This window comes from Colias eurytheme, chromosome 22, assembly GCF_061535395.1.
Source record: "Colias eurytheme isolate Ceu_HAF_F1 chromosome 22, ilColEury1 Martin Lab GWU primary, whole genome shotgun sequence".
Taxonomy (NCBI): domain Eukaryota; kingdom Metazoa; phylum Arthropoda; class Insecta; order Lepidoptera; family Pieridae; genus Colias; species Colias eurytheme.
In genome coordinates, this window is record NC_143001.1 from 5,175,598 (window position 1) to 5,201,958 (window position 26,361).

At 32.3% G+C, this 26,361-nt stretch overlaps 2 protein-coding genes across 5 annotated transcripts in view; both read right to left on the bottom strand.

Moving 5' to 3' along the window:
• Nucleotides 1–98: 98 nt before the first annotated feature.
• Nucleotides 99–2,573, bottom strand: LOC149898675 (uncharacterized). 2 transcript variants are annotated; one of them, XM_090115076.1, is made up of 6 exons: nt 2,065–2,573; nt 1,818–1,910; nt 1,416–1,481; nt 1,145–1,213; nt 729–800; nt 99–595 (listed from the first exon to the last, which is right to left on the bottom strand). In XM_090115076.1, the coding sequence occupies exons 2-6, from the start codon at nt 1,837–1,839 to the stop codon at nt 456–458; spliced, it is 369 nt and encodes a 122-aa protein (XP_089971202.1). In that variant the 5' UTR covers nt 1,840–1,910; nt 2,065–2,573; the 3' UTR covers nt 99–455. The 2 variants fall into 2 exon arrangements, with proteins under 2 accessions (XP_089971202.1, XP_089971204.1); XM_090115078.1 differs by lacking the exon at nt 729–800.
• A 1,305-nt stretch (nt 2,574–3,878) lies between these two features.
• The window catches only part of LOC149898676 (anoctamin-8-like), a 34,473-nt gene continuing 11,990 nt past the window's right edge, over nt 3,879–26,361 (bottom strand). Inside the window, exons 12-24 of one of the 3 annotated variants that reach the window (XM_090114950.1) lie at nt 25,474–25,529; nt 24,436–24,510; nt 23,889–24,021; nt 16,709–16,878; nt 15,790–15,987; nt 14,428–14,559; nt 13,723–13,854; nt 12,961–13,190; nt 10,918–11,008; nt 10,329–10,454; nt 9,097–9,223; nt 6,543–6,670; nt 3,879–6,369 (exon numbers count right to left, since the gene is read on the bottom strand). In XM_090114950.1, coding sequence (XP_089971076.1) covers nt 6,274–6,369; nt 6,543–6,670; nt 9,097–9,223; nt 10,329–10,454; nt 10,918–11,008; nt 12,961–13,190; nt 13,723–13,854; nt 14,428–14,559; nt 15,790–15,987; nt 16,709–16,878; nt 23,889–24,021; nt 24,436–24,510; nt 25,474–25,529 — 1,694 coding nt within the window. In that variant the 3' untranslated portion in view covers nt 3,879–6,273. Of the gene's footprint in view, nt 6,370–6,542; nt 6,671–9,096; nt 9,224–10,328; nt 10,455–10,917; nt 11,024–11,618; nt 11,938–12,960; nt 13,191–13,722; nt 13,855–14,427; nt 14,560–15,789; nt 15,988–16,708; nt 16,879–23,888; nt 24,022–24,435; nt 24,511–25,473; nt 25,530–26,361 lie in introns of those variants that run through there. The other 2 variants (XM_090114949.1, XM_090114951.1) reach the window with 2 other exon arrangements.

Sequence of the window (26,361 nt, forward strand, 5' to 3'; positions counted from 1 at the left end):
AGTACTAGATATTATGTAAGCTCCAAGCGTTATTATTGCGAATAGGTATTAAAAATAAAACAGATTTCGTTTTCAATATTTATTTATTTAATGCTCTTTTTCTTAATTTATTTGTTTTATATTTCATTAAAGCAATTTTATGGATTCCTGCCATTTTTTGCACATATCTCTCCTCTATAATTAAAATTGTATTTATAATATTGCTCCAGTTATGGACATGAAGCCTAACAATATATGTTAAAAACATTTTTTTTAAACACATATTGTGTGTTTTCTGACACCCTAACCAGGAAAACTCCAAATCTTGAATTTTTTCTCTTATATTTGCCCCAATTTTGTTTTGGTTACAGTTATCGTTTAAATAATTATGTATTATACAACTTGCTTCCCTGTAAAACACTAGAAGTTTGGAACTTGGATAAACTAAATTACTATTTTTTAAAATAGTAATTTAGTTACAATACTTCATTATTTCCATAGGCAGCAGCCTGTTTAAGATTTTGTGTGGTTGTTTTACCCAAACTATCAGCAGTTATTTTGGTTATTTGCTTCATAAATTTTCTTTTCTTTCCAGGGCAATTTTTTTTCATAAAATCTGAAAACAAAATTTATGTTACAATTTATTTTGATGATTCATTGTGGTGGTGTGGTTAATAATAATAATTTTATCACTGAAAGAGATGTGAAAAGCACTTGTAAAGTACATTATATTACTAATAATAAATTACCTTTACGCTTTTGTATGATACTCTTATTTTCATGAGTAGTTTTTTCTTCTACTGAGGGTTCAGTTATATTTCCTGAAAATAAAAGTTATTTTAGTATTTGTAGTGAGCCCATCCATACAAAGACAATTCCACAGTTCCTATTCAAATGTTGTAAGCCCCAGATTTAAACAATGGCAGTTTAACTGTGAGATTGATAAGTCACATACAATAAACATATCTAAGTAACCACAAACTTAAAGATAGTGCAAGTGCACACTATACATATTGTGTGATCCTACATGTGTTATATAATTTATGAACACCACATTTTTTAGCATCTGTCAACCTTAAAAAAAAACCTTTTTCTAAATCCCATGTCTCTTGCAATCTGCACTAATAAAATCAAAGTTAACCAGTAAATAAAACCAAATACTAACCTGCATCTTCACAAAGAGTATGAAATTCTATTTCTTTGCTTAAGGAACATGAAGTTTGGTCTGCCATATCTGTAAATCGGTAACAAAACAATTACTTTTAAATATAAAGTACCTACAAACATTACATACATATGAAACTTTGAATCTAATAACAGCTAATGGAATTCTCTTAAAAACAGCTTTATAGTAAAATCTGAGAACATGAATAAAAAACTTACTAAAATTTACAAACATGGATTTATCAACCTATAAACTATCATAAATCACATACCTGTAGGTCTTTTCATAACAACTGGAATAGCTGGAATGCATGATGGATGTTCATGATAATCATCACCTAAAATCAAAGAACTTATATAAATCTATACTATAATATATTATACTAATATTATAAAGCTAAAGAGTTTGTTTGTTTGTTTGAACACGCTAATCTCAGGAACTACTGGTCCAATTTTAAAAATTCTTTCGGTGTTAGATAGCCCATTCATCGAGGAAGATATAGGCTATATATCACCACGCTAAGACCAAAAGGAGCGGAGCCACGCTGGTGAAACCGTGGAGCACAGCTCGTAACTTATAAAATCCTGTCCTGATTACTATATTATAATTTATGTTAAATATAATACCATATTATAGGATAGCTTAAATAAAAATTTGAGTGCATAATACATACCTGCCCTTCCAATGACCAACATATTATCTGTAACATTTTCATTCTCATCTGATTCCACTTTGTGATAATTGTGATCACTCAGAGCATTTTGTACTGTAACAAGTAAATACATATGTAACATTTAAAAATATAATTCAAACACAAATAGAAGGTATGTAAAGTATTTGTTTGGAGCCATGAAACCTGTCTTACCAAGCTATTTACATAATTTTTAATCATGTTATTTATAGCTCCAGGTAGAACTCACCAGTTTCACTGGAAGACAGGGGCACGCCGTGCGCTATTTCGTCATCCGTAAATAGGCATGGGTATGAATGCCTAAGCCTCTTGCCTTCTTCATCGAACTGATATCTATCGAAGTGTTTCTCACAAACGCGTTTGTGTCAAAGTTGATCTTTCGACAATCCGATGAGGGAGGAATTAGTGGGCACCAGAAAGGACATCCACAGGTTCCTCAAATAATCATTCTGCGGAAAACAAAAAAGCCGATTCGTCGCATTGGTTGCGGTGCAACCACCGACACAGCACTTTAATAGTCCCATGGCAAATTTAGCACTTCTTTACAGTAGAACACTATAAAGACTAGTAGAAGGTATCGTATCAAAAAACTAAGGAGTAATTGGATATTTTGGATCTCAACTCAAGCAAAAAGCGAGGAAATACACAAAACACCAGTACACTCAACTCAGTTATTCGACTGATAATAAACCTGTCCACTTATTAGTTTTATTTCGCGCGTTATTAATAAAACGTAATACATAAGCAGCTATATTGTGAAAATCGAGAAAAAATAATTAAATTATAGACACAATGGTCGTTTCATTTAAATAAATGTCAATTGTCAATTGTCATAACATGGCTTCTCAAAATGGCGCCGTAGCCGGAAACAAGTAGAAAAAAAAATACAGGAAGTAATGCAGCGCCACAACTAGCCATTTTGAAACTAGGCTGTCAGGGCCCTGGAATCCACCAATGACCAATTATAACCAAAAAACATTTGAAAATTGAGACATGAGTACACTGTCGTCTGTCAAGTGTCAACTGTAAAGTGTCATCAGATTGTTGAAGTGTTGCCCTTTACTAAAAATCCCGAAACTTCGAAAAGTTAATTAAAACAACTTATTAATAGAATCTTAATTTAGTTTTGTGATCTTTCATTACTATAAATTATTATTCAAAAAAATGTGTGCGTGTACTAGTGTACACACGTACGAAGTGAAATTTCTATATGAAATTATTTTTCAAAAAATAATTTACTATATATATATCTATGCAACTTTACAGAAATACGTCAATCACGCATGTAAGGGATAAAAACAAGATGGCGCGTAACGGAAAAATGTCACGCGTAACGAAAAAATGTTACACTAAATTTTTTTCCAACCCCGATAAAGAAGTTTCACTTCAATTAGTAAATAAAATATGAGTTTATTCCCACACCGACGGCAAACTGGCCGTTCCATCGTCGTTTTTTTATTTCTTAATTGCACTTAAGAAACTATAATAATGTTATTATTAGTAGCAGACGTAGTAATGATAAAAGATTCGGTAGCGACTGAAACTGACTCGACTGACCGGTTGGCAGTGGCCCTGCCTTCCAAGCCAGAGGTCGTGGCTTGGATTCCCACCCGGGGAAAATATTTGTGTGATAAACATAGATTTTTGCTTTGTGTCTGGGTGTTAATTATTTATATAAGTATTTATTTAAAGTTATATAATATGTATGTTTATCACTGGTTTCCATAACACAACAGATCGTGTCGTGTGTGAAAATTGTCCTGAAATATTTATTTATTTATCCAAACACATATTTAAAATTACCTTTTTAAAACTTACTTTATTAAAAAAAGTAAATTATTATCATAATTAAAAGAATTCACTTGTTCCCATTTGTAATATTCCTCTAAGTATTCCACTTGATTCTCATATTTTATGTAGAAAATAAAACGAATCTGATAATTTGCAAACATAATTTATTTATTATAGGTACTAAAAATGCAACATTTATCAATATTTCGTATAAAAATAATTACAATAACAACAAATATTTGTTTTGCTACAACGCAACACTATTTATAATAAAGCATATCTATATTTTAATATGTATCACTAACAAATGTATGATTTGTGTCGATAATGAAGGTAATGAATAAATCTTTAAAACTAAGGAGAAAATAAAATATATTTATAGTTATTTATGAAGTAATGAATGAAATACTTTCTTTTATCAACACAGGCGGGATTTATGATAACAACAATAATATATAATCTATGAGCTATTATTACTACGTACTTAGTAATAATTGCTCAATGTATGTATAATTTAATACACTGATTAAAGGCAGTACATTGCAAATAGCAATTACAGACTAATCGCGTTTTCAAACCAATTAAGAAAGTCTGTGCTTTTAATAATTAATAAATTATCAGAAAATTCAAAAAATACATAAGTACTATAGATTGCAGATAATATTTACTGCTCGTTTTTATTTCCTGGAGGCTGATGATTAAATTATTATTTTAATTTCAATAGATAAACGCTTTAAATAAAAACGAAGCAAAATATATTATGTTGACCAAAGTAATGCACACATTTGACAGGCATAATAAGCTCAAACTAGTTAACACTTATTCTAACCTATTTATTTCTCTCAATATACTTATGTATAGGAAAGAAGTTGAGGATTTTTTTAGTCACAAAAGTTTGTATACTAGCAAATATAAATGAGTGAGAGAATGGAATAAAAAAGTTTGAATTACATATTTTAATGAAAATGGTCTATAATCTCTGGTCATTGATAACAATATTTTATTACAGGGTGTATTCGATTTTTATGCTTTAAAATATATTATCCATCAATTATTTTTTTCCATTGGATATACCCTACCCTACCGATGTTCTTCTGATATTGTCAGATTTTTTATTCATAAAACATACTTTAGATACAAATCTGTTTTATTTTAAACTTTTTCTTTAAAACCCAATGAATTTGAGTAGAATTATAATAACAAATATCTTAAAGCTATGGATGGACTATGGATTTTTTATAAAACAATTTATTATCTTTGACTTTTAAGCAACTATTATAATATGTCCAAACATTCAGAAGAAACATCCTCAACTTCATGTTAAATATCAATTACAAAGGAATGTTACATTATCTATAAGTAGGGTTTTAGTTGAGAATAGTAAGAATTTATTTTTATAACAAAATTTTATACGAGTGTCTTTAGAACGGAAAGATAAAAAGATTAGAAGATATCAAGGAGAAATATAGATAAACTGTAGAAGTAGTCCCTTGTCATGCATGGCATGTATTATGTTATATTTTTACAAGATAAACGAACGTTTAGGCACAATATTATAAAGATACGTAACCAATAGGGAAACTTCATACAGCACGTTCGAAATGGCTCACGAACACAAGCAAGCGTTTTTACGAGAATCATTAGGGTATTATGACAATTGACAGATATAATAATACCCTTCCGATTCTTGTTTGTGTGCGTGAGCCATTTCGAGCGTGTTGTATGAAGTTTCCCTACTGGTTGTATCTGTATATTGTGGTTTGACTTGTCATGCAGCATGAATGCAGGGACAGTGGTAACATAGAAATTATTGTCAAATACATAATTGCTTAATGAAGAGTCAGATCGAGCAAAGAGAAATAGTAAGTCTAATAAAAATTAAAATCAGCATTTATAAATAGAAATAAATACGAATTTATTCGACATATACATCGACTCCGTACAATAACTTTCAACGACAGAATAAAAAAATAGTTTTCATTTAATCTCGCGACAAAAATCAAATTCCTAAATCCTAACATCGTGTGATAAATATAAAGCAATTTGTATCTCTTCGCAAAATCTGACTTAACTCTATGTGAAACAACAAACACATCAACAACATCGAAAAACTTCATCCAAATGTATTAAAAATGCTAAAAAAGCCATCATTACACATTCACAGCATTATCACATACATTATTTCTCGTTGATACGAAAAACTCTTGACTTTTTTTTGTACTTAGTTCGAACCACAATGTACCAAAGTGCATTTTCGATATTTCGGGGTAAATGTGATTTTTGTTGTGGCAGCCCCATCTATTTTCTACTAAAACGTCTATCGACGATACGAGTATATACTAAATATACTGCACCTAAAATACAAACTAAACCACTAACTACTTACATGTTTTTATTAGTGTTTCCCAACTCTCAAACATGTTCTAAACAAAAAAAAGACATGTGTAACGGAACTTTTTTTTGAAAGAACTGTCAGTGTGACAGCACTTTATTGAGTACTGTTCTCTATATCAAAACAAAACACTATAGAAAATAAAACAACAAACAAAAAATTTATTTCATAATAAAAAATAAATTGACCTATTCGTTAACGATCAAGCGGTTCAATACAAAATGTTAATACTAAAATGTGTAACTATAGGAAGTTTTACGTAGACGGTCTCGGTTTGACGTCGTCCACTTGAATTAACTGCTCTATTGGTATTAGAGACAGTTCTCCGCCAAGCATAGGTGCGGGGGGACCCTGGAATTGAAGTTAAATAAAATATAAAAAATATGAAATGTGTGAATATAATATCTTGCAAGTGCTCTCGCAGTGTTTAGTGTATGTGTGTGTGTGTATAATATACTCTAGAGTATATCCGTCTATGGTAAATGTCGTTATGTATGTCAGTCGGTCTGTCCGTGCGCACTCACGGGGCTCACACCGGCGTCGCGCGGCTCGTGGCGGTCGAGCGCGGCCTCGCGCGCGCGCCGCAGCCCCAGCGAGAACACCGCCACCGAGCGGACGCGCTTCACTAGCGCGGCGCGGGCGCGGGACCGACCTGGTGTGGTGTTGATAAGTTACACATAGAGCTAGATAGATAATAGACCAGGGCCCGTAGACAAAGTAACAATTAAAAAACGATAACGAAGTTAGAAAAGGAAAAATGTAAGGGATTGACATTAGATAGACCACGTGATCTAACGCGGCGTATGTCAATCCCATACATTTTTGCCTTTTCTAACTTCGTTATCGTTTTTTAATTGTTACTTTATCTAAGGCCCCAGGGTAGATAATTATTGAAACAAAAAAAATCGCAGTAGGATGAAACCCATTAGAAAAGGAGGAAAATATGATAAAAATAAAAGGAAAAATAAATTACAGACAATCCGAGTTCGGGAAGTGGGAGAAAGGGGGGGGGGGGGCTTCTAAGGCTAAAAAATGGTTTCTCTTGATTTCCGACAAAACTACAATTCCTATGGAAAAAAATTCAATGGCAATGTAATAGCATGAACAGAGGGCGATCTTATCATTATAAGCTATTTCTGCGAACTAAAGATTAAATGCGAATTAATAAATTCCTCAAATAGATAATTTGAATTTTGAACGGAAAAGCTTGTTGATAACCAATCTTATCTCTCACTTATCTTATCCATCCTCCAAAACTCGCATTAATTATAATATTATTATTAGGAAGTAGGATAAACTGAAACTCAAACATTTATTTATTCAGATTCTTTATCAGATACATCAGAATTTTCTTATAGCACTTTTGAATCATCATAATATCATAGTTTAAATTTACCACCGATTAGAAAAACAGTTTCTATGTAGAAGAACCGGCTAGAAACTCCATAGTTGCTCTTTTAAATCATGTCAATAGGATACTTATTATTATTTAACCATTTATTGTACCACACCATTTAAACCCTCCCATACATTAAGTATGAAATATGAATATCCCATATACATTTAATATGAAAGATTTTAAGCTTCCTTTTTCTTTTTTGGTTTTCTGCTTTAATTACTTCGCAAATTTGAAGTGACATTTTCCACGCTTTTCCGGACATTTTTACACATTTTCCGGATATTTTCCGGGGATTTTCCGAGCATTTTCCAGGCATTTTCCACGCTTTTTCCGGACATATCCACGCATTTTCCGGATATTTTCCAGACATTTCCCTGGCATTTTCCGGTTATTTTCCGTGATTTTCCAGACATTTTCCGGGAATTTCCCAGGCATTTTCCGGGGATTTTCCGAGTATTTCCCGGGGATTTTCCGGATGTTTCCCAGACATTTTCCGGACATTTCCCTGGCATTTTCCGGGGATTTTCCACGCATTTCCCAGACATTTTCCGGACATTTCTCAGGAATTTTCCGGGGATTTTCCAGGCATTTTCCGGATATTTTCCGGACATTCTCACGCTTTTTCCGGACATTTTCACGCATTTTCCGGATATTTGCCGGGGATTTTTCGAGCATTTTCCAGGCATTTTCCACGCTTTTTCCGGACATATCCACGCATTTTCCGGATATTTTCCAGAAATTTTCCAGACATTTCCCTGGCATTTTCCGGGATTTTCCAGACATTTTCCGGGAATTTCCCAGGCATTTTCCGGGGATTTTCCACGCATTTCCCAGACATTTTCCGGACATTTCTCAGGAATTTTCCGGGGATTTTCCAGGCATTTTCCGGATATTTCCGGACATTTTCACGCATGTTCCGGACATTTTCACGCATTTTCCGGATATTTTCCAGGCATTTTCCAGGGATTTTCCACGGTTTTCCCGGACATTTTCACGCATTTTCCGGATATTTTCCAGACATTTTCACGCATTTTCCGGATATTTTCCAGGCATTTTCCACGGTTTTTCCGGAAATTTCCACGCATTTTCCGAGCATTTCCCAGGCATTTTCCTGTTATTTTCCGGGAATTTCCCAGGATTTTTCCGGGGAGTATCCAAGCATTTCCCGGGGATTTTCCGGATGTTTTCCAGACATTTTCCGGACATTTCCCTGGCATTTTCCGGGGATTTTCCAGACATTTTCCGGGGATTTTCCAGACATTTTCCGGGGATTTTCCAGACATTTACAGGGCTATGTCAGGGAAATGTCCGGAAAATGCCTGGAAAATTCCCGGAAAATATCCGGAAAATGTCCGGAAAAACGTGGAAAATGTCACTTCAAAATTGCGAAGTAATTAAAGACGAAGTAATGAAAACCAAAAAAAGAAAAAGAAAGCTAAAATCTTTCATATTAAATGTAGGTATATGGGATATTCATATTTCATACTTAATGTATGGGAGGGTTTAAAGATAATTTTTTTGATATTTCTCGATTTATTTTTAAAAATTTATTACCGCCATTTTACTCATTAGGTTAAGTACTTTCGATATCAGTTTAAAGTTTTTTGTTATCTGTAATACTTACGGAAAAATCGCCTGTGCACACTTAACGATTACACCCTGTATATAGATGTACTTACTACTTTTATCCTTGTCTTTAGGTTTATCATCTTCACTAGAAGTGGCGCTAGTGTCGATAGATGTGGTTGAAGGAACTGCATTCAAATCTGGTTCCGATCCCCCCGCACTCACAGTGCCTGATAATTCCTGGAAAAGTATTATCTAGAAACTTCTCGTACCAAAAGTTTATATTTTAAGTTATTACTTAACTATAATATTATATAGTTAACTGTACCTGACAATGATGTAACCAAACTGGACGTAGTTTTATATAAAAAATTGAAATAAAAGTATATAATATATATAATAAATAAAAGTATAAAAGTATATTTTAAATGTATTATTTTACTTTTTCAATAAAGATATTCTTATTCTTATTCTTATTCTTATATATTCTTTCTATTCTTTTTCAAGTAAATAAAAGTGGGATTGTGTGTTTCTTTATAAAATCTAAACTATACATATATAACAATACATATACATATATATACAAATTAGTCGGTTACAAACATACTGGCGAAGCTAATAATTGCGTGTATTCACAAATGACATGAGATAAAAACATAAATAATGTCATTATTTACCAAAAAAGTAAACGGTGGGTTAACAAGTGGAATATGCTTAGTGAGGTATGACAAAATCTCGCAGTTAAAATTTTAAGCATTATTAATAACCATCGAAAATTCTTCAAATGTAAATATTACAAGCTTTTTATTAAAGTATGTATGATAGACCGAAATTTTGTATGTACACATTCAGATAGGATGACAATGCCTAATTAACGACGTGTGACGTTATTCTTAATACAACATGACGATTTTCGACATATTCAAGATGGCGGAGCAATTGTTTTAAATGCACTTCTATAATATGTGTCAAATAAATAAAATGGTTTGCCAAAAATAACCCAATAAATGATGTCGTCCTATACCAATATAGCGCAGTAAGTCACTTAAATAAAAGCTTGTTTTTAAAAACAAGGTTTTTTATTTAGACCTATATATGAAGTGTTTATAACATTACCACTGCTCAAACGGTGAAGTAAAACATGGTGAAGAAACCGGCATGTCAAAAAAATCAAAAGTTCGACGACATGTGTCAACCGCCAACCCGCACTTGACCAGCGTGGATTATGGCCTGTACCCTCATAGGAGGCCTGTGTCCCAGCAGTGGGAACGTATATGGGCTGATGATAATGATATGAAGTAAACAATAAACTACACATAACTAAGCTTCAAAAAGTGCCAAATACCTGTAAAGTAGGGTTAACAAGTGGTCTATGTTGAGTGGGGTGTGGTATGCAGTGTGCCGATCTGTGTAAGGGTTCATCCCTTAACCCTCGCACGCCGAGAAGGGATAAGGGTGCTCCTGCACCTTCCTGAAAATATTTATTAATAGGGTTAAGTTTATTAATATCACCTTAAGATTTTAGTATAAATTTAAATCGCAAATTAACTAAATTTGATCGCTTTCTCGTTCTTACACATTTATATCAGAAAGCGATGTACAAGGAACAATCAACTCTAGTCTAGATAGATGTGGGATTGATATTAAATATTGCAATTTAACATATGACTGTTCCTTCTGTAAAGCAAAGGTTCTGAGATAGTATTTTTTTCTACACCCTTGCACTATTTATTACTTGTTTTATTAAAATTTATAAGATCAAATCAAGAATGTTTTATTTAATGTTCAATTAAGTGTAATTGTATTTCCAATGCATATCCTGGTAATTATACTGAAGATAAAATATCAACTACATTTTTTATTATAATATATCAATTTTAGCAAAGGCAACTTGTCAAAAACTTTCAAGTAAACACTAATCAGAAATTATTTACCTTTCGCAGTATAGGTTTCGTGGGACTAACATCTTGCAGCATTTGCAGCGATCCCGTGACACCTGGATCTGTTATGGACGCCGCTTTAGGCCTGGAAATTTCAACCCTTTAGCCCACCTTTATGTATAGATACCTTATCGTTAGCAAAGATAGCGGAGTGTGGATGGAAAGTTATTAGACATTGGTATAAAATTACTAATTTTTGAAATATCGCTGAACAGTACTAGGGCTTTTCAACACCTTGATTTTGAGTGTTTGTTACGAAATTCCTACGTACGGCTGGACTAATTTTACCCGATTTTTTGTGCATTATGGATAGGGGTCCGAGAACTGGCCAACGTCTTTTTTATCAAAACTGAATGGTCAGCTAATAATACTAAAAAATGTCCAGTTTAATATCTTGCAAGATTTATTCAAAACTTTGACTTACACTATATTAAATTTTATACCAATGACTGTGCAAATAATATTTTGATAGATGGTACGAGTTTTGTGCTCAGTTTAGACATAGATGCAAGCAGTTTTAGCCAAAGTGGCCTTATATGATATTATATGGAAAATTCAACCATGTGCTTGTGTAAAAGTTAAAGAATTGTTTTATATGTACATTGCATGGAATAATATTTAAAAAAAAATGATAAAAAATAGAATGATGCCTGTTTGAAGAAATGATTAGCATTTTTGTTGCATTAAATCAAGGTCTACTAAGAGGATTAGGATTCAAAAGTTAACTTTTACTATTGATAGTGTGATTAATGAAGGAATAAATATGGCATGTCTATAAGAATAAAATTTACCTGCGTACGCCTTCAACATTTATATATACAACACAAAATCCACAGTTCAAAGTCTACCAATACATCGAGGTAAAGAAAAACATCAAAATAGTGATTTAAATTTATTCGCAAATTAATATAAAAAAAACAGAACAATGTTATTAAAGCATACAATGAAATACTGACAATTTGAACGTATATATCTCGATAACTACACACCCATCCACGATATGTGTCAAATTAACTGAAAACAAAACAATGAAACTAATTTATAATCTATATTAGCGCCATGAAACTCAAATCTTCTTTTAACATTTTTTAAAGAAAAATAACTCTTATAGCCATAGAAATAAAGTTCAAAACTAATCTGATTCATGTTAAAAGAAGATTGTTATTACTATAGATTTTTCATAGCACTGTATCACTACAATTTATGATGAAGATACAATAATATTGCCAATAAATAAATACATTTTTTTGTATAATTATATTTTTTTAATATGGCAATATTGTTGTAGCTTTTATTCTTCATGCATGTGAAATGACACATTTTTCACAACTATCTGTGTTGTTGTGCAAGCATTTTGCTCTATTGTATTTTCATTCTGCTAGTATTGAAGACTATATTGTGAAACATTTGTATTTTAACATTTGACGCATTTTTTATATTTCAAAAGACCGAATACAGAATCCATAGAGCTTCCTAAATAAATTTTTGTGTGTGTTTTTTTGTGAAATACTAATGATAATATATTTAATACTACATATTAGATTTTCTTATTTTTCTCTATCTTAAATGACATTCCTATGTTATTATAACAAATCATTCAAAAGCAATCCTAAAAGCATGTTATCATTCTGCTACTAAACACAATTATTATGCTGTTAACATACTATCGCCACGTCAGAAAAAAATGTATGTATAATACTTTATTTTTATAAAAATCTATTCTAAATTACATACATCTAGGTGTATATTTTTAGCAAGGTGTTCAGCAGCGAGCTTATAAAATAATTGAACCGATTTTGTGATTCGACCGAACATATTTTAAAACTTATTCCTTTAATTACATATTCAATTTTGTTTATCCAAAATCCATAAACTAAACTTCCACTTCAATTTCCCAATATAAAAGAAAAAAAAATATTTTCACTAAAATAACAATTTTGAACTTTAATACTATATTAATAAAGCTTATATTCTGACGCAGCTTAAACACACACATTCCTAACATAACCATCACAGAAACATCAAACATTGACTCACCTAAAAGGCGGTATTTCGGGTATCTTGCCGATATTAATCTTCTTCTTATCCTGCTTGTCACTTTTCTCGGATTTTTCCGATTTGTCAGACTTGTCAAACTTGTCGAACTTGTCAAATTTGTCCATTCTGTCGAACTTTTCGATTTTGTCCGTTTTCGGCGTGCAAGGTGTCACGCTGTGAGGCGAGTTACGTGTTGATGTTCGTATGTCGTCTTGACTTGTGCATTCCGACTGGAAATTATAATATTGAAAGTTGATTATCTATGTGTTTAGTAAAAATGCGCTTCTAAAAGTGTAGTTGAATTAATAAATGACTGAGAATTTTGACGTTTTGTGCTGCCAATTTTAATTGACACAGAGATATTATCACACATTGAGACAACATACATATTAATATCTGTCTGATCAGATTTAGATCAATAAACAAATATTTGACCGATTTGATTTCCTTTCCTGAACAAGATGTAGGTCAATATATGCTTGACTTGGTATTATTAATCCTTTTGGTTTAAAATTAGGACCTTTTATTCGTAAATATTAATCACGGTACCAACAAGACAATCCTAATTTAATAACCAAAAAACAAAACAAACAATATTATACGACTACGAAGAAAAATTCTCACATGAAACACATTTCTATAAAAAATATATTTTCTACTATATATTTTAAAACATCCCCTACATAATTTAAATACAAACACATAAAAAACACGAATCAAAATTAAGTAAACCTCTAACCTACAAAATTAACAAAATCTCACCAAAAGCGGCGCGTGCGCAGCATTAATAGCCTCCCGTCGTTGGAACTCAACTTTGGCCATTTCAGTTGCAAGCCACGCCGGGATCTCTGGTATAGCCATTCGTAGTGCTAATACAGTCACTAATACTACGTGCTGAAAGATATAAACATAATATATTAAGGGCTGATTTTTCAATCCTTGGATAAAACTTATCCGTCCAATAAAGTATTACACGATAATATTGAAATGTCACGTAAACTGTCAAATACGGGCAATTAGAATACGTTTTTAAAATGGTAGTTTTATACATTATTCGACGAATAAGTATTAACCAAGGATTGAAAAATCAGCCCTAAGTGAAATAAGATGAATAACACCAAGGGCTTAACAACGTAAAATTTTGAAAACTACACTCAATAGACCGACTTCTTTAAAACAAACCTTTATTATATTTTACAATTGTAATAGAAAATATGACAATTTTAAGGAGACTAACTACTCGATAATTAAAACTATGATCATCAGGTCGTTACATGTCTCATTAACCGAATCAAAATCGCCAATCCACACTTAGAGATTTTAACTACCCACCAAAACAAACTACCCATAACTCAAACTTCACGTGAATCTTCAACTACCCGCATTCCTCCAACCTCTCATATTTTATGTTTTTTCTATATTTCACTTTTGTGTGTGCGATGGAGTATAAAATAATATAATAAATACCTCCAAAGCGACAACAAGTAGTACAGTTTGCGCCGGTGTAGCGTCCGGTAACAGCCGGTGCGCAGGTCCAGAGAGACCGATTAACGCACAGTTCACTAGCACTGATACAGCTACCATTGCTTCCATAGCGTGCTGTGGGATAATAATAATAGTTAACAAGATAAAAAGTAAAACAACTAAAACCCAACTACGACAAAAAACGACGCTGAAAAAGTATAAAACAAAAGTTAAATTGATGAACTAATAAAGAAGCTATGAACGAAAAGATGTGAATTATATGCAATCAGCCCATGAATACAGGTAAAGTCACAAGCAAATGCTAGTAATATATATATATTCAAAATGTGCAAGTAAAAAGCTTTCAAATGATACCAAACACGGCATATTTATCTTAACTTTATTTTTTTACTCTGTATGTTTTGTCCGCTAGAGGGCGCCACATTAGATTTTGTGAAACCCCATATAGCCTATAACCAGCAGACAATTAAGACGCTTCTAATGATATGTCATTTGTCGAATTCTGATAAGTAGTTTAGAAGTTACGAGGGAACAGATGAACATACATACATACATACATACATACATACATACATAGCCTGTCAAAATCATAACCCTCCTTTTGCTTTGCCGTAGTCGGGTAAAAAAAACTAAAAAACACGCTTTTTATAGAAAACCGAACTAAAAAATAGAAAATTTTATCAAATTAGTGTATTGTCATCGGTCCTCAATAAATGTAGCGTGAGCGTGAGGTTTTTCGTTACGGAATTTCTGGATTCGGTCCCCACACTCAAGGCCCGCGATAGAAGCTATGCAATAGCTTAAAAACGTATAAAGCCTTTTGGATGTACGACAGAAGCTATTTTTCTATTTTCCTTACTTATAATGACTGTAAAAAGAAAGATCTGAAGCATTATGCACTTAAAAGTCATTATCACGTCAATTATATTTGCTCTATCCAATACAATTTATGATCAGTGTTGAATGTATCAGTATGCACTTTACTTTGCGTACGTATACGTTTCTGAGTATGTTTGTGTGTATGAGTGCATCTGTGTGCGTGTCTGTGTTACACTGACCTACGAGCTAACAACATAAGTATACGTATCTTTCTGTGTAAGTATAGTCTATATTTGTTTGTGTTTCTGCACATGTGTTTGATATTTTTAGTTTTATGGCATTCAAATGCTTTATAAATATAAATTTATAAAGAGCAGAATAAATTCGATCGCTCTGGCGGGCCACGAGTGGCTGAGTTGGTCAGGCATCCGGAATGGCGCGAAAGGATGCGGGTTCGAGTCCCGCCTCGTTATCGATTTTTTTTCTATTCTTTATAAATTTATAACCTGTATGTGTTTCACTAACCTGCCAACTGCCAATACTACTAACACGTTCGCCAAACGGTCTCTGAGCAACGTGACACAGTTTGAACGCATCCGCTCGTATTTCACACGCGTTGTTTAATAGCGCACATAATGCCGCTAGTGGAAATGCAGCGGAAAATAATACCACGTGACCGAGTTGGGTTAGCATCTCTAGGTATTCCGCAAATGTGCCTTCGTACTGAAAATATTTATTATGTTTTATTGGGCAAGAAAGAAACAAATCTTATTTATAAGTTATATACAAATTTTGTTCAAAACGCAGAAATCTCTCCCAGGCAACCTGGTAGGAAAGATTATATCAATATTTTAAGGAAATAATTAGGCTTTTAGATATAAAGTATAGAAACTGCAGTATTTTGTGGATATTGTAATTGGCTAGTAGTATTTCACACGCGTTATTTAATAGCGCACATAATGCCGCTAGTGGAAACGCAGCTGATAATAGTACCACGTGACCGAGTTGGGTTACCATTTCTAGGTATTCCGCGAATGTACCTTCGTACTGCAAATAATTAGCCTTTTAGATGGAAATTGGAAAGTACAGAAATAAGGTGTTTTTGTTTGACACAATTATTGGGGAGTAAAATCAAGCACGCGTTGTTTAAGAGCATACTCAATGCTACACACATGCCCACAAATTTTATTCAGATTAAAATAATTATGTGAATTATTCATAAATATGCCGCCAAACGTTGGAGAAAAACAAAACACATTTTATCTACTCGCAGAAAAGATTCAGGATTACAATTATTATTCTTGCAATGTCTCTGTTCTTATAACCATTTCAACCTTTTCATTCTATAAGGATACAAAAAGAAAAACAAGTGTTTATTTTTTTGCTCAAAAAAAATATTTTTTCCAACTTAAAAAAAAGTCATACAGTGTCCCTAAAAACTAACCTTAAACAACTGCGATTCCAACTCAGCCTGGTGTATGATCTTCTGTCCGACCACCGGTTCGGAATCTCTCCTATCTTTGTCCGTACCGTTTATCATCATTTCTGGCGCATCACTTGATGATGTACGCTTATCCTTGTCGAATAGCTCCGCTAGTTGTTCTGATGTTTGTACTGTAATTTGGGTATTTATTTGGTTAAAAACTTGTAAGAAGTGCCTATAATCTTACTGATCAAAATATGGATGGATAAATGACCATAATTTTACAATAAAAAGTTGGGAGTTTGTAGGCCAGGAGATTACCTCAAGGATACCTAATCTTTTATATAAAGAAAGCTTATAAAAAACAATTGAGACAAAAAGAAAACACTACTCTTCTAAACACATCATCATCATTATTATCAAACTCAAACTCAAACATTCATTTATTCAATTAGACTACTATTTAGTGGCACTTTCAAATCGTCATTACACAAGTATTTTTAACATTTACCACCGATTCGGAAAGCAGTATCTATGGAGAAGAATCGGCAAGAAACTCCATAGTTGCTCTTTTAAAATCATGTCAATATTACATAATATGTAACTTATATCTAACTACATAATATATCAGCCCATGCTTGTCCACTGCTGGACATAGGCCTCAGTCATGGTGTAGAGTGCGGGTTGCGGGGGTAATGAAACACGTGTATCTTCCTCGAGTGATTTATTATAACTGAACTTATAATACACTACAGTACAAGACAAGAAGCTTATATCTAATACACTACACCACAGGGGTAGGAGATAAAAAAAAAATTGTTATACTAATTTTTTTTTTGTTAAGTAAGAAACAAATTAAAAGAAAATTCCTAATTTTTATACAATTTTGTTCGATTTTTGTGTACAATTTTGCACGCCTCATAAGCGAAGCGTTGAGGTGGGTACTACTGTCGCTTCGCGCAAAACATCTGATTTTTCAAACTTAAAATGTCTTTATGTATCATACATTGCACTTGTAAGATAATACATACACACACATATTAAGAAAAAACACTATTTTTAACGTTCATGATATTTTTGATGTCATTTTTGTTATTTAAACTAGTTAAAAAACAGTTTAAAAAAGTTCTGTCTTGGACGTCCGTGTGTCTGTATGTGCGGATCCTTTTTCTTGTTAACACGATAGCGACCGAAATACTTTACTAATCGAGTCTTTTTTTTTCTCTTACGCTTGAGTATGCTCAGGAATAGAACCCTTTCATTTTTCAGGGTCTGATTCGATGTGGTTTAATTGTTATTAAATAAAGAAAAATAATAATTAATAAATATTTATTAAAAAAAATTATGAGGCGTGCACTTTTGGATTTTTTTCTTCTTTATTGTTCTTAAAAATTATAACATTAGGTTCCTTATCTTCAATAACAATAAATGGACCATTATACAAAGTATCTAATTTATTTGCAGTTTCATTTTTTAACAATATTAAATCACCTTTCTTATATCGGACTTGATTTATGTTTTTATCATATACAGATTTTCGCACTTGTTTACTTTTTAACAAATTGTTTTGTGCGTCTCTATGTGCTACTTGCAAACGATATCTTAATTCTAAACTATAATTATCTGGGTTATATAAAGGTTCTATGCTAGTACTTAGTCTACTCGGAATATCACTTGGTTTTCCAAAAACTAATTCATACGGGGTATATTTTGTAGAGGAATGTACAGTATTATTAAAATTAAAACACCAAAAGGGTAGCCAATGGCTCCACGTTTCAGGGTAATTATTGCATTGTATTCTTAAGAATGAACCTAAATGTTTATGTGCATTTTCGAGTGAACCAATCGACTCGTGATGGTAGGAGGTTGAGTTTAATTTTTCAATTTCTAAAAGTTTACAGACCTCTATCATAGTAGATGACATAAACTCAGTGCCTCTATCTGTTGCTATAATTTTTGGGATTCCGAACCTTAAAATAAATTGATTAACAAATGCTCTAGCAACGGTGACCGTTTCCTTATTTTTAAGAGGATAAGCCTCAACAAACTTACTTAATTCACACTGTAACGTAAGTATATAATTATTACCGTCTACATCTTGATCCAAAGGACCAACTAAGTCTAAAAATACTTTCTCGAAAGCAAACGAGGCTGTGGTTGTTATAACCATCGGCTCTTTGGTATTTCGGGAATACTTAGATTTTTGACATTTTTCGCATTTAGTTACAAAATCTCTTATGTCTTTTTCCATTTCTGGCCAGAAATATTTTTTCTTAATATTATTTATCATTCTACGAATGCCTGCGTGGCCACTAGTGGGCAGTAAGTGATAGTCATTAATAATAAATTGTTTATCATTTTCATTATCAATTCTTTCTACACCTCGTAATATACATATCCGTGGACCGGTCCATATATCTTTACTTTTAATTTCTTCTATTAGTTCTTTTATAAATAACGCGTTATTATTTGTTTTTATTATACATATTTCGTCGACATTAATATTTTTACTTAATTCACTTAATTTCTTCACAAAAACGGCTCGCGTGTATTGTGCTTTGAAATCAAGATTAATGTATAAAATTTTCTTATTTTGGGAGAAAGCAAAACACTCGGTTTCTACATCTATACCCATTCGATTTCGAATCATATTTAACTTTTTTCCTTCTATTAAAATCATCTCTACCGCACCACTCGGAACTCGCAATAATTCCACGATTCTCGGTTGATCAGGCCGATAGTCTGTGTCATTATTGGTAGTTGGAGTGTCACTCTTTTCTTTAACTTCTTCTAGTTTCTTTTTCTGTGCTCTAGTCATTACGTTAATTATTTTATCGTTGATACATTTCAATTCGTTGGAGTTTATTGTAATTCTAGACAACGCGTCTGCTACGGCGTTTTCTTTACCTTTAATATACACAACGTTAAAATCATATTCTTCTAATGTTAACCTAAATTTTAATAATCTACTCGATGGATCTTTAATTCCGAATAAATACAATAATGGTTTATGGTCCGTCATGATTGTGAACTTTTTACCTAAGAGATACGGCCTAAAATATTTAACTCCCCACACTATCGCAAGTAATTCTTTTTGTATAGTTGGGTAATTTTTTTCAGCTTTGTTTAAAGGCCGACTTGCATAAGCGACTGGTCTTTTATCTTTATTGCAAAGTACTGCTCCTACTGCAATGCCAGAAGCATCAGTTTGTAAGATGAACTCGTTTTCGTCTGAAAAGTCTGGATATTGTAAAATGGGGGGTGATACTAACGCTTTTTTCATGATTTTAAACGAGTTTTCGCATTGTTCAGACCATATAAAAGGGACATCTTTACGACACAAATTATTTAAAGGGATAGTTATTTCCGCGAAATTCTTTATAAATTTTCGGTAATAGTTACAAAATGCAACAAAACGTTTTACTTCTTCTGTATTTTTTGGTGTTGGGTAATTTTCAACAATTTTTATTTTAGTTTTATCTGGACTAATTCCATCTGCTGACACTGTGTGTCCTAAATATAATAATTCCTTTTTCAAAAAATTACATTTGATGGGATTTAATTTTAAGTTAACTTTTCTAAGTCTCTCAAAAACATCTATTAAATTTTTATTATGACCTTCTAAATTACGTCCAAAAATTACAAGGTCATCAAGATAAACAAAACATTTCTCATACGTTAGACCTGACATGGCTATAGTCATTAACCTTGAAAAAGAACTTGGACTGGTTTTAAGACCCATTGGCATTCGTTTCATCTGGTATTGTCCAGTATTGGTTGTAAAGGCAGTAATCTTACGTGATTCGGGGTTCAAGGTCGTTTGGTAATAAGATTGACTAAGGTCTAAATGGGAAAAATACACGGCACCAGCAAGGGACTCTAAGATATCAGTGATATTCGGTAGCGGAAATTTATCATCTTGTATAACTTCATTTAATTTACGGTAATCTATCACTAATCTCCACTTTTTGCTATCATCATTTGACTTTTTAGGAACAAGTAAAATGGGGCTAGACCACTCACTTTGAGCTTCTTCTATAATATCATCCTGTAACATTTTCTCAATTTGCTTATTTATTTCAGGTTTTTGACTATGTGGTAACCTGTATGGTTTTGTATAAACGGGGCTAGCATTCGGTTTTAAATAAATATTATGTTCATATGAATTAGTAGTTGTAAGCTTATCACCCGGTAAGTGAAAGATATCATTGTATTTAGTACAAATTGCTTGTATAGTCTCACGCTCGGTAGGATGTAAGTGATCCAATTTTAATAATTCTAACAAAATATTAGCTCTCTCTGCGTTTGATTTACATTTATTAAACTGACATATTTGGTAATCGTTTAACGAGTGTAGGTCTGGTTGAAAGGTCGGTATAGTAATTGATTCTTCTTGAGTATTTAATATTTTAATGGGAATAACGTTATTTACTGGCTTCACTATTAAAGCTGCTAAAAATAGACCCTCTTGTAATTGTTGTGGTAAAACAACACAGTCATTATTTAATTTATTATTCATAATTGGTATGTAGTGAATGGACTCGCTTCTCGCAGGAATAGTTAAGTAGTTATGTGAAGTAGTAGGTGACGCATATAGTGGTATAATATTTTTGCATTGGTTATGTAGAGTTAATGTATCGTTTTCTAGATTAATATGTGAATTAAATTTCGATAAGAAATCTAAACCGAGGATTCCATCTGATTTACACGGTAAATGATCGAACAAATAAAATTTATGATTAAATCTACTATTTTGAGTACGCAAAGTAAGATAAACATATCCTTTTGAGCATATTTTTCCACCGATACCATTTATTATAATGTTGTCTTCATACAAAGTAGTATGTTCTAATAAGGCGTTCTTAGAAACAGCAGAAATGGACGCGCCGGTATCAAGTAACCACGAATACTTGGAATTGTTTATGTCGAAATGGACGTACCTAACATTTTTATTGCAGGTTAAAATGTTATAACATTTAGGACCGAAAAAACTGGTTTTTGGTCTCTATTTCTTCGTTATTTGCTTGACGGTTCTCGCTCCCTTCGGCTGAGAAAATTTTGAGTTGGTTGTTCCTACCTCGACTACCTCTACCACGATAATATCCTGAAGCATTATCATTATTGCCAAATTTTGGAAAATTATTACCTCTTCCGCGTATATATCCACCACGGGGATTGCCATTATAATTTTGCCGATAATAATAATTATTATTATAAACTTGACCTCGAGAATTGCCACGGTAATTGAAACCTTTATTATAATAATTATTCTGCCCTCTTCTAGTGAAATTATTATTATATCTCTTGTTTGACTTACCCCTGGCGCTGAAAATACCTCCGGAAGTCGAGGGCTGCCCCAGCTCCTCGTCCTCCGCCGCACGCACCGCATCTTTCAACTCGGAAAAGTTCCGCGCTGAAATGATAGTGCTCAAGCGTTTATTTCTTAATCCATCAGAGAATCTTTTAATAGCAATTTTTTCGTTTATAGGTCTCAGTATTTCGCAGGTCTTTTCGTTACCGTTAGCCTGTGCAATAGTGAGGTCTATAAATAATTCTGATAGTTTATTTCCATAATCACAAATTGACATATCATTTTGACTCAAATTATTTAATTGATATAGTATTGCATTGGCGGACTTTTTTGTAAGTAAATAAGTTTTTAAATCTTGTAAAAGGCTTGCTACATCATCATATTTGCATTTTAGTTTTAGTTTAGCGGTTTTAGTTAATCTAGTTTTCAGAACAAAAGATATTAACATTTTTTCTTGGTCTGTGTCCTTTAGGCAATCGCTATATAATTCTACCGCGTCTATGATTTTTTCTGTCGTACTTTCTGAACCATCCATAACAGGTATCAAGGATGTTGCAGTTTTGATTTCAAACTTCTCCATGGTTGAAGTAGTTGTTTCTACGTTACCTTGAAAATCATATGACAGAATCTTATCGTAAATAACGTTTATTCTCTCCTTCAAGACTTCATAAACGTATTCAGCTAATTCTAACGAGGTTTTTCGCTCAGAAAATATACTAATAATAGTTTTATAAGATGAATATAATTCCTTAGCTCTTAATATATTATCCTTAACTTTACTTTTATATTGTAACCTTCTAGATGGGCCTAACTTCCTCAATGTAATTTGAATATCAGATAATTCATTAAAAATACTTTCTAAATCTTTTTCCATATAAAACGAAATTAAAACATACTTACATAAAAATGATTTACCTAGTAGTTTGGTCCTTACATGAATGCATTACGGCCAATATATTTTCCATGTGACATTCCGAAATAGGTACTTAGGCTGTAAGATACAAGAAACATAAAATTATGACAAAAGTAACAATTACATTGGCATTGTAATATAATTATTAATTATTTTTAATCCGACACTTATAGTTCCTATTATGTCGATAGTAGATGACGCAACACAGTTCGTTGTTTAATGTTTATATTACTTTTGCTCACTAAATGATTACAAAAAGAAAGCACTTAATATACGATATATGTTTTTCACTAGGGCTCACTAACACGGAAATCACTTTTTTTTTTTTTTTTTTTACACGGATTCGTTTACTTCTTCACGTTCTCGCTTTCCCGACAACCGCAAACGCATTCTTCTTATAAATTGTGCTTCAATTTGTTTCTCGATCCATTTCTTTTGTCTGTCCTTCAGCCTTTTCCATATAAATATGACAATTATAACAGCGAAAATTGTCAAAGCCGTCGCCAATAATATATTATTTATCTGGATATGGGATTCGACCGCAGAATTACTTCCTTGAGATGCATTTTGTGCAATTATCACCTCCTTGTCTCCAGTTTTAGAGTAACTTTTGCCCATTTCTGAAGCGACGTATGTGATTAGTTATGGAGAATGTTCCTTGCGTTATCCCCAGTTTCATTACTTCAATATTATAAATGCTCTAACTTAGAGCACTGAGGCACACAGGAATCCGCTGAATTGCATAATTCGCCCGATACGCGACACCCGGCAACTTACACCGCGGCGCTCGCGCATGGCAGGATCGCCATGTAGAGTGCGGGTTGCGGGGGTAATGAAACACGTGTATCTTCCTCGAGTGATTTATTATAACTGAACTTATAATACACTACAGTACAAGACAAGAAGCTTATATCTAATACACTACAATGGCACGCCACTAAACCCATACTAATCTATAATTTATACTACCTACTCACCTTTCGTAGGACTCAACGCGCCAAAAACGTCAAAACATATTTTCGCCAACCGCAAGTTCTCTATAAGGTATGGCAATGCGGACTCTTTCAAATTGCCAATAATCTGTCTTGTTATTAGGAGCACAGCTAATTGCTAGAAATCAAACACAATCGTTATTACAATTTTTAAAGGTGAATAATATTAAAAATGTAGGTACTGATAAAAGTATATTCAATATGTAGGTAATGATGATAATGAATTATTTTAACTAGATTTCCGCCCGCGGCTTCGCCCGCGTTTTCAAAGGAAAACCCGCATAGTTCCCGTTCCCGTGGGATTTCCGGGATCAGGACACACACACATCCTCACAAACTTTCGCATTTATAATATTAGTAGGAAGTAGGATTGCGAAAAATCGTTTAATTTAGTTCGAATCAAAATTATCTATAACAATTATTATATATTGCATTATGTGTTACATATAAATTTGCGTTTTAAAAGAACAAATCAATATGTATTCATTTTTTAGTATAGGAAGATTTAAGGAGAATATTGAATAAGACTTACTTCTTTTAATTTATCCATATCCTGTACATAGAACGCAATGTAGAACAAACTCATAAACGAGTTTACAAATTGAAACTGTAAAAGGAACAGTAATATTAGAATGAAGAAAAAATTATCGTTTCAAATATTTTTCTGGCACTTAATCTTCCTTAGTCTCAAATTGTAACGACTTAAAAGCTAAAAAAAATTATAATATGAACATCTGCAAGTATTGAAAATTGTAAATTAGAATAACAAAATCAAACTGGTTTAAACTCATAAGAGAGTTTACTCATAGTATGTACTATGTTATAATAGGGATTTTAATGATTTTTTTATAAATTAATAGGAACATATAAAATGTATCACTGTTTTACCAACTAAATCTATACCTGGGTTTAAAATATGGTGTTAAATAAGATGTTTACAATTGAGTCAAAAACAAGATTTTATGTCACATTATCTGCCACCTATGAAACCTATACCTAAGGAAAAATGTATGTATGCATGTGCACATGGTATGTGATAATATAATATTTTGAATTATGAGTGCTGTGAAGTAGGAAAAATTTTAACATTTAATGCAATTTTGTAATTAATTATTAATTAAAAAGAAAAATGCATATAATAGTTACTTCCATGCATACAAGACTACATCGCTTACGTGTTATTTGCTTTATTTTGTGCAAGTTTTAAAGAGAGTTGCCATCGTTAATAAAACTAAATATTATAAGTGTTATAGCCATATTAAGGTTGCATAGAACAGTTTTTTTTATTAACACAGAACGAAGTATACTAATACATAGTTCCCTTAATTTTTCCCCGTTTTGAAGGGATTTTTAATACTATAGGAATTATATTTATAAATTTTGACACATCCAAGTATACGTAGACGCAAATTTGCTTGTCATTTTTAATGTGTAACCAACACTGAGAATATTTTAAAATTGATATTAAGTTAACACCAAAATAATATTGAAAAATGTTCCCTATTTTATTTTCACAGATGGCAACACTCAAGCAAGCAAAGCCGTAACGATTACAGCGTTCAATACAAACCAATGCTATTTTCACAATCAGATGATTCTCATATTTTGTCTCTAGACGATAATTCTCTATTTAAATCCCACCATGAAGTTGTATCCATATCCATTTGGTAAGCGGTAAAGAGAAAACAAAATTTACTACCATAGATTATAAATACTTCTATTTTTTATCTGTATCTTTTACTTCTAAGTCATTTTTTCAACTATCAAAACCATGCGTATTATTTTTCAAATACTTTTACACAAGTTACAATTTAAAAGGCAATCCATGTATAAAGTTAACCTATAAACTAGTCATTTTTCAAAATACATTATGTACAATTTATACACTGTTTTTAATACATTACACTAACATACTATAATACTTAATACATTACAGGACCTGTGTTTCACTAAGTAATGTAACTAATTGGTATTTGAAGCTAGATTTTATAACTTTATTTTGAAACTAGCTTACCGCCCGCGGCTTCGCCCGCTTTGTCTAAAACCTAATAAATTATATACTAAAACCTTCCTCTTGAATTACTCTATCTATTTTATAAAAAAAATAATCTAATTTATAAAAAACCGCATCAAAATCCGTTGCGTAGTTTTAAAGATTTAAGCATACAAAGGGACACAGGGAAATAGGGATAGAGAAAGCGACTTTGTTTTATACTATGTAGTGATAAAATAAAAACAGTCTGCACGTAAAATAATTGGTTTGATCGGAATGGCTATTTGTAAAATGAAACTTTTGTAGTAAAATTAAATTCTTCTTCATTTGAATCATATTAGTAATAAACAAATCAGCAAACATCAGGCCCTTTACCAAATCAGTTTACATTAGAAATACCTAATCTTTTTCTAATTAGTACAATCCATAGACATAGCGAAAGTTCAATATACAAATAGAGATTAA